Source organism: Takifugu flavidus, chromosome 1 (genome assembly GCF_003711565.1).
Source record: "Takifugu flavidus isolate HTHZ2018 chromosome 1, ASM371156v2, whole genome shotgun sequence".
Classification (NCBI taxonomy): domain Eukaryota; kingdom Metazoa; phylum Chordata; class Actinopteri; order Tetraodontiformes; family Tetraodontidae; genus Takifugu; species Takifugu flavidus.
Window position 1 is genome coordinate 25,860,366 of NC_079520.1, and position 9,231 is coordinate 25,869,596.

A 9,231-nucleotide genomic window follows, 5' to 3' on the forward strand; every position below is an offset into this window, starting at 1 on the left:
TGCATGCTGCGTGGTAGCTGCTGACAGGAATAAGCAACATGCACGCACGCACGCACGGCAAGCAAGCAGCCGAGGGAAAAGGAGGAGTTCAGTGAATCTGAACTGCTGGTTAAACTTGTCTGACTGCAGCCTCTGGAGGAAAAGTGTGTGCAGTGTTCCGGGACATTTAAGGCTCATCGCAGCTCCCTGCTGTTACTGTTGGTCAACATCAGAGACCTGCAGACCTGACTTTCACCTTACACTATTTTTAGGGACAACATGTATGTTGTATGTAACTTTACGTTTAGTTTTACGATCTTTAAACATCACAGAAGCCAGATGATCAAAATGAAGCCAAATGTTAAAGGATCCTTTAAAAGTCCTTGGATCCAGGATCTTATGAGTCAAGACCTTTTCATCCATGTCCATTTTGCAATTTGTCTTAATCCCACTGAAAGACAAACACTCTTATTTCTGTCAACCCTCCATTTTCTTCTTTGGATTCTTCTCATTTTTTTCCCCAGCCACATCTTTAAACACAGAAATCGAAGCATTGAAACCTGAATCTGTTTGAAGAATTTGTGAAATAATAATCTAACTGAGTGTCAACTTGACAGTCAGACATAACTTTATTGTTTTTAACTACTATCTTTGTTACATCTCTCAATAATAGTAATATCATAATCACTGCAAAACAACCTGAAACATGCTTGAAAACAACCTGGTCATAGAAAAGAAGGAAAGAAAGGATTCCACCACCAGAAGCATCACAAAATGTGTAATATTATCTTTATACTTTTGTTTAATCAGCCGTGAGACTTCTGTCATACTGTTGGCGGCGTTTTTTGTTTTTTTTCAGATGGTTGGTTGTGCAATCGCAGTCTATTTAATCAGTCTACTTCTATGCTAATTTAGCTCCGCCCCCATCTCTGCCCTTCATCTTCAGCTGGAGCTCCCCTGCTCTGTCAGCGTCTGACTTTAGCTGAAGTGGTCGAGTGCGCAGCTTCTGATGTTCCATCTATTATTCTTCTCTTCGGCTGGCAGACTGTTGCTCGTTTGTTGGTTCTGGGCGACTGTCCTTCATGAGCTCCACAGTAATTGTGGGGGGCTTCAGAAGGTTCCCGTGATGATCTTTTATTTGCGGTCTTGGAGACGGGCGCGGAGAAGCTCTCGGTGAATGTCGTGGCGATTGTCTCGGAGTGGCCCGTACTTGCTTCTTCAGTTCGTATTCCTCAGCGCTGCCCTCGGGCACCAGCACTCTGGCGGTGTGATTGAACAAGGCGTAATCCACCCGATAGCACCTCCTGCTGGTTCGGATCATCTCCTGGAACAGCTGACCCCAGAGAATGTCACTGGGAGTGTAGGAAGTCCGGGTCTGATGCAGCGTACCCGTGTAATCGTCTGTGTAGGTGAACGACACCACCAGCTCAAAGTCCTCTTTCCGTAGATCCACTAACCTCATCTTGTAAAAAGGGCTGCCAGGTTCAATCTTATGGAAGATGGTGGTGGGTGTGGCCAGGACGATATCCCTCTGCTGTATGACTAGATCTTCAAAGCTCAGGTCCATTTTTCCCGACGCGTACACTGTGGAGCGGACGATTTGGGCTTGAGCCGTCCCCTCCACCAGATGGTGCTGTCGGAAGTCCCCCACCCTCCAGGAGAGACACAAGTGGCCATCGTGGAGGTTGATGACAGCGCAGTTGCTAAAGCCCACTGTCTGCGCCCTCTTTCTGGCTGAGGCCATTTTGGCGACGACAATCCCGATAACGAACGTGTCGATGAAGCAGCTGATGACGTCCTGCACGGTGACCACGACAATGGCGATCATGCAGTTCTCTGACATTCCTCTGAAACCATAGCCAATAGTGGTTTGGGTTTCAAGGGAGAAGAGGAAGGCGGCCGTGAAGCTTCGTACCTCGTACACACACGGTTGATTGTTGTGGTCTTTGATATCGTTGTGGGCAAGAGCAATCACCCAGAAGAGGACGCCAAAGAAAAGCCACGACAGGATGTAAGAAAGGGCAAAAATCAGGAACATCACCCTCCATCTGATCTCCACCAGCGTGGTAAAGATGTCGGTGACGAACAGCAACCACTCCTCAGGAACATGTCGGAACACCACATTTGAGCTGCCCTCTTTGCGAATGTAGAGGTTTTTCTTGGGTTTTAGTCCATTCTCGGTCTTGACGCTGATGTCTTCAGTCGCTGTCACTGATGAATATTGTTTAGGCATCTTCCAGAGCCTAGAAAAGAGATTAAAAGGATATTTTTAGTAATGTAATGGTGGTATTAGACGACGGGGTAGACGTCACCAGGAGGGGGCGCTATAATCGGGAACCTGCTTTCTACGAAATGAAACATTACGTTAAAAGGCCTCAGGTTTGGCTGCAGAATTCACTCAACAAATTTTACATTTAATCTGTCTTTCAGCCAAAAATGAATCAAATTTTTACTGTGCGTCCTTTGGTATTTTTTTGTACCCTCAAGGGGCAAATTTCACCATCAATCCTCTCTCTTTTTTTTTTTAACCAAAAAATCTTGTCCTTGTGTAGTCCCAGCATTCTTTTGTGTAGTCCCAGCATTCTTTTGTGTAGTCCCAGCATCCTTTGCTCTCGGCCTCATTCGTTTTCGATCAGAATCCCTCCCAGAATTTACTGCCTAACCTCCAAATCTGTGTCAGTCTGGCTGACTGGCTGCACAGTTCGACTGTCCCAAATCACTTAGAGCCGATCGAGCTGAGCGACGCGGGTCACGACACACGAGACCAGATCTGGCTGATCTCTGACCCCCATCAGGGTTCTGAAAATCTGCACCACTTTAGACTGTTTTTACAACAGTAAATGAGAGTTTAGTGGAAATGGGGTAGCGCCATTTTAGATATGACACATTTTTGAAACCGACTGAGTGATATAGGCTCTCCTCGAGTTCTGATTCTTCTCCAGCTAGGGACCACAGATTCTTCCCACAGAGTTTTAAGGGCCAATCAGGTGTTTTCGGCTCCACCCTGACAGATTTGTCAAACCCGGAGGAGACAAGCCGTCCTGAAAAGAAAGGGTATTTGCCTGTTTCGGTCAGACTGTTTTGTATGAAAAACATCCCACTGGTGGGACCACCAGGCACCCTGATGTTTTAAAGCTTCCACGGTGAACAAAGCTAGGGTACCTTTCTATTTCTGAACTCGACGGTTCTCACAGAACCGTGCCAGTCTCGTTTTCATCCTCTCATTCTAAATAAAGGTCTGAAACCACAATTGACCTCTACAAACAACTTGTTGCAATCGGCTTGTTTCCTCTCCTGCTTGGGGCACTTACCACTCCATTACATGCTCACTTGTTGCTAATGACATTGTGCCACTTCGTGTGTGGTTCACTGGAACAGAACCGTGGACACGGGTGGCCAGTCTCTGCTCTGCCCGGAAGCTTTCTGCCACCTCTAATGACCTCCAAAACCACAAGGCTGCAGAAGATTTCCATCTTAACAAGCTGCTTGTCCTCTAAACCTTTGATGGTTTTTATTTCAGGACAAGGTTTTTTTTTTATTTTATGGTCTGGTTATCAGATTTTATGTACGACTTAACAGACGTTTTGTATATAATCAGAATAAGTTTTGGATTTCCCTTCACGGAGGTTAATGGTTCATCCAAGATTCAAAGTGGCAAACGAAGCAGAACGTGCCACGTTTCGCTCCATCAGAAATCACAAGATGAAGCACTTGAAACCAGACGTGGGGCTTCATCTCAATTTTGGATTCATTGTCAATTACTCCTTATCTCCACGGCGTGGTCACGATACCGGAAGGGTACAAAATATTCGAAAAGCCCAGATTTGGGTTCTTCCTACACTTGCATACTTAGAGGACAGTTAATCTATTTGATTATAACGGATTTTAGATGCTAAACTTCCTTCAGCAGGCAATTTACGTAAGTGTACAGTTGACAATGGACATTGGACCCAGTTAACTGAGTGTGCGTGATAATCCCCTAGTTTGCACCATCCTGTGTGTACGATGTGTCTTTGGTAATTAGCTGTCGCCATGACAACAATTTGATTGATGGCCGCAAAGAGTGCGATGCGACGTCACACTCCTGCCTCATCTCAGGTCCTAAAACCATTGAATAAAAAAAAAAAAGGACCGTAAATGATTAATGCCCTTTGCCCTCCTCTTCCGTTCGGGCATTCTTGTTGTCAAAGTTTGGAGGTTTTTAAAGACTGACCTGACCTTCAGAATGAGTGTTCTTGTTTAGAAGAACAATAAGAGCTGTATTTATGAAACACAGGCTGATCTGTTGTGTCAGCAGTGGTGTCACCGCGCACCTTTACGCTGTTTTCATCAAATACAGAAAATATTCAGAAATCAACACCTTTTAAGGTGTTTTTTTTCACCCCCCCGTAGATTTCACCACAGCAAACGGTGGAAAGTAACATAAGTAAGGTAGAGCGTAGATATAAATATCATTTGTGCCTGGTATTCCTCTTAAAAGTATTCTTCAGTCAGCCTTAGTTGGGTATATTTGATCAGATTTTAGTTTGCAAGATCACGTCCTGCTGCGCGTCTTTAACCATTTAAGGATTAAGTTACTGTGCTTGAAACTGTAGCTCAGATTACCGATTGTTTGCTCAGCACTACCTTCGTGTGTTTCAGATCTTTATCCGTCAGCCTGCAGCTTCTGATTTCATAGAGCCCGTTTGACTTAACCTATTTGATATACTACATTATTCAGAATGCAAAATACATCCTGCATCGTTTGTGACCATGAAAACATTCTAACTTGGACCACAGGCATGGAAAAATCTTTTCACAAGGGTTTGAGCCTGAATCTTTTTGGTCCAACGGTAAAAATTCTGAGCTGAAACAGTAGATTTCAGATTGTCCTACCTTCACTTCTACCTCTCCTTTCCCTCTTCAATCTGTTCCAGAAACGTCTGAACCAGCATTAAAAATCCAACTTTGGAGCTGAACGCTGTCACAGATTGTCACCTGGCAGCCAATCAGAGTTGAGCACCTCCCCTCAGCCTCACATGGCCTCTCGCACAGGTGAGCCTTCGCACAGGTGAACGTGGAGGTGTGACTGGTGTGGAAACTGGAGAGCAGATTTAGCATCTCCTCCTACACAATCCTATCAGAGGTTTAGTATTCATGAGGAGTCAGGGGGCATATTTGAAATGAGGTTGTTTGCAGCCATTTTTGTCGTACGCCAGACTTCACCTGCCGTCGCCTCGCCTGAGTTTGTCAGGAAAACTGCCTGAAAACTGCCCGTTTCTTTTGGGAAACCCCCAGATTGTTTAGCTAATAGCAGATAACGGGTGGGGTGGTCCAGTGAGATCACGTGGAGTCATTCGCCATCAGATCTGTTCAAACCCATCAGCGTCAATGTTAGCACGCTAACTGAGCTAACGGAGCAACAGAACGGAGTTATACAAGTACCCAGCAGCCTACAGACTGTTCACACAATACACACCTGCACCAGCAGGGCACTAAAGTTGCGTTGACCTGACAGTCTCCCGTTTCCACCATCCCAGATCTGTTTGTCCATATTGTTATTGCAGTATGGAGGACAGACTGACGGTTAATACGAGACCACATCTGTAACCCGAGTTCTGCTTTTCAGTCCAGACAATGGAGGGTTCGTTTGCTAACAGGTCATTAAGTAACTGTGGCTAAGCTACTTAAAATGAGCACCAAGAACAGCATTTGAAATCAACTCAGTTTGGTCACCTGGGTAATTCTGACTGTCGGGACGGTCGAGGTGCCGTTTCAGGTTGCGTGTAAGCAGATGTTTGCAGCAACAAAATCGTCCCCGTAAGGTAACGACGAGCAGCATTCGGTGCTTTATTTACACTGCAAGCTACGTAATGCAAGTATTTTTGTAAGAAAACGCATGAAATGGCTCGCTGCTTTTCTTTATTATTTGGGGCACAGTGGGGGGTCCTCACAGCAAATCGCCATGAATCTCGGCCAGTTTTTATGTTTATGAACCTGACCGCATTTTTAAAACGTGAACTAACGCGTCCTTGTGAACATCAAAGTGTTACGTGTACACACATTCGGTGGGTTAATGAGGGTCTCAACAAAATGTGGACCCATAAGAAATCACCTCATTTCCAAGAAAGGAGAAATAATTTGTTCCCAATAAAAATGATCCACAAAAATCCATGAGCTGCAGTGTTTGTGCACAGAAGTCTGGTCAAACGTTTGAACTTAGGGCCAAGACAGCGTAACTTTAGATTTAACGGCGTCCAGTGCCGACACTGGCGGCTCTCTGAGCACTCCATCTTCCAGAACTTCAGGAAAAACAGCAAAACATTTTCAAATAAAAGCAAAATCATCCGTCCAAATCTTTGCTTTTAGGGGGCTTTAACAGATGGACAGGTTGCATCATAGAAAAGGTGAACCGAGGTAGCGAAAATAATAACGCCGCTAACTTTTTCTCTGCGCAAATTCTGACCCCTTCTACTCAAAAACACCTTCGTTGCCTCTAAATATGAAAACCTGGGAGACGTTCGTTCAGTGTGACGTAAAGGTCAAAGCCCAAACCTGAGCTATGCTCCTTCATCGATATACGTTGCACCTGGTCACGTGTGTACGCGGCGCTACGATCAGAACTGCTTGGTGTTGCAGACGTTTTGCAGAAACTGTTTCCGCTTTTTTTTTTAACTCCCTCATTTCACTTGGGCTCCTCCAGGACCGCCCGTCTCTGCTGGGATCGTCCCAGGCGTCCACTCAGGAATCCCGGCTTCCCACCGATCCACATTTGTGTCCGGCATGCGTGCGTGACCTTTGTCCGCGCGGCCATCTGCGCAGCGTGTGTGTTTGCGAGTGCTGGCATGCATGTAGTGTGTATTCCAGCAGTTGTGCGCGGTTGGCGTGAAATGAGTGTGACTCCTCCGAAAAGTCGGAAGAAGCAAACAAACATTTTGGCGGTAGGAAGCTGCCAATGTGTTTAACAGCTAGTATTAAGCTAGCGTAGCACATGATGCGCATTTTTTTAAATCCGGTTGTTGTTGTTTTTTAATTGCCCTTTCATTATTGGTGCCAAGAGTTTCTGTTTTAGACTTGGATACATTTTAGCCAGAAAATCTGCAACCGCCGAGCAACTTTTACCTCCAGACTGAAGTCCTGAGTCCATTTGTTTACTGTAAAGCTGTGGTGTTGCTACATTAAACTGCAGCTCTTTGCGTCTCTCCTGTTTAATGACCCCAGGAACTATGGCCAGCCTGTTTTCTTTTCCTCCAGCTACAGAACAATGATAAATAAGAGTGTGTGATGCCGCTGCAGGGCCTGCATCGGCATCGCCACGCATGTAATGGCTTCATAAACTCTTTACAGCCGCTAGCATGCTAATTTAACCGCGCCCTTTCATAAAATTATCATCTCTGTTAAGTTAATTGCTTTTAATGACAGATTGGTTTGTAAACCCTCTTTATCGTGCCATAAATCCATAAAATCACAAGTGTCTGCGAATTACCTAGAAAAACGTTGTGCTGTTTACTGGCTATTAATGCGGCGGTGTAAACAGCCAATAAAAACAGCTCCCTCTATATTAACCTTTAAATGCAGCTTGTTTCGTCTCCACTCCCGACTCTGGTTCAGTTTCCCCTGGCGTCGTTTCCCGCCCCCCCCCAACATGATGTCTTTTAAAGAAACATAAGAAACCCGACGTCTGCCAGAAGTAGCGTCCTCTGCCGCGAAGGCCCAAACGATTCCCTCGTTCAGATCACTTGGACGTGCTGGTGTTTAAATAATCACATTCCGGCTGCACTAAAAATATCATCGGCTTTGAATCACCGGCAGCGACTGCGAGGTTTCCCATCGGACCAGTGAGCCTCATCTCAGAGAAAAGCTCTGGCCCCCGCTTTGATTTAAAGTCCGCTGAGGTAAAACAGTAACGCGGCCAAACGTTTTACAAGAGATGAGAGTTTCATAAGATCTGAGGCCCATTCACAAACTGATCTCTGCAGGAGCCACAAATGGATTCTGTAATCTTTTAACAGCCGAAGGAACGTCCGTCCTCAAATGCTGCGGCCGGTCTGCAAAAATTCTCCTACCTTAAAAAGCGGCGTCCCGGCTGGGAGGTCATCACAGCTGAAAGTTTGTGCTCGGAGACTTTCATTGTACATTAAACTCCAGCTGAGAAATGACTGAACCAGCGGTATGTGGGGACAAAGTCCTGTTTTAGTAGTCATTTGTCTTACCTGTTAAAACCGCTGCGAGTACGCCATAAATCAGCCAGTGCAGCTTTATCCCCGACGATTAAAGTCCTATTATCATTAATATAGCGCCGGTTAATCAGCCAATCAAGGCGCGGAGCACATGCACGGGGGGGAAGAGGACCCGCTGAAGTGCAACGTTGGCACGATCGGAGCTTCTGTCGACCCCGAAGCAGATGTTCTGACAGCAGCTGGAGGCCTCGGCCGAAGACCACAGAGAGACGGATAATCCCCCTCCTAGATTTGAGCCAACTACTGACAAACCCCAACAAAAATGTGATTGACTAATGAAATTGGACTCCACGGCAAGGTGGAACAGCCGCCGTGTAGATGCTGAAGATGTTCTAAGGTTGCCGCGTTGCAGTGGTGGGCGGAGCCTCCGTAATGCCCAAATGGGCACAGACTGGGATGGCAGAGGGTTGTGGGTGGGTCCAGGTGTGGAGAAGCTTCGCCTTCCTTTAATCTCAACTGTTTAGAGCAAAAATGAGTGTCAATGTGGCGTATTTGCGGTAACTACCATCAGGGGAGAGGGTGGTTGACTCTTGACCACCTGGAAAGATGAATGAAAGAGATTTGTAATCTTAACATTCTAAGGGTTTGTTACCCACATTCCAACCATCCAGAATCTGTCCTGCTAGCATTGCGGGGTTAGCATTTAGCTTAGACTCAAAAGATGCCACCCTAACCTGGTGATGTCGTGCCTCTCGCCTTCATGTTCAGATTTTATACGGAAATAATCCTTTTTTTTGGTGACGGTCACAAAAAGAATCCTAAAAGCTAGTTTTGCTAATTGTGTTTCCTTGATAAATGAGGGAAGTCTGAAAAAGTTCTGCTGCGCTGGACTTGTGAAATGGAAACGTGATTGTTGTCGTCAGTGACGGTGCTGCAGTCACATGTCTGAGGCCCGGCCCGGCCCGGATGGAGCTTCATTCTGAACTCTGCTGGTTCCTCCCGCTGGGCCTCCAACCTCAGCGACACTCTGTTCCACCTGTGACAATAAACAGCCTCATTACCTCCTCCCGTCTGCTGATGACATGGAATGGTT

At 45.9% G+C, this 9,231-nt stretch overlaps 1 protein-coding gene across 3 annotated transcripts; it reads right to left on the reverse strand.

Annotated features, from left to right (window-relative positions):
- Positions 1–548: 548 nt before the first annotated feature.
- On the reverse strand, positions 549–8,178 carry kcnj16a (potassium inwardly rectifying channel subfamily J member 16a). Of its 3 annotated transcripts, none has more exons than XM_057042749.1 (2): positions 8,025–8,178; positions 549–2,222 (listed from the first exon to the last, which is right to left on the reverse strand). In XM_057042749.1, exons 1-2 carry the CDS (start codon positions 8,087–8,089, stop codon positions 1,001–1,003), a joined length of 1,287 nt encoding a protein of 428 aa, XP_056898729.1. In that variant the 5' UTR covers positions 8,090–8,178; the 3' UTR covers positions 549–1,000. The 3 variants fall into 3 exon arrangements, with proteins under 3 accessions (XP_056898729.1, XP_056898740.1, XP_056898749.1); XM_057042760.1 differs by lacking the exon at positions 8,025–8,178 and adding an exon at positions 4,855–5,009 and having other exon boundaries at positions 585–2,222; XM_057042769.1 differs by lacking the exon at positions 8,025–8,178 and adding an exon at positions 4,606–4,813 and having other exon boundaries at positions 585–2,222.
- Between the last annotated feature and the right edge of the window lie 1,053 nt (positions 8,179–9,231).

What these genes read in the sequence shown, in the direction of transcription:
- kcnj16a (XM_057042749.1), bottom strand. Translation starts at nt 8,089, where the DNA reads ATGAAAGTCTCCGAGCACAAACTTTCAGCTGTGATGACCTCCCAGCCG. An exon ending in CCGGGACGCCGCTTTTTAAG is followed by an intron (nt 2,223 to 8,024) that starts GTAGGAGAATTT and finishes TCTCTTTTCTAG; the next exon opens with GCTCTGGAAGATGCCTAAAC.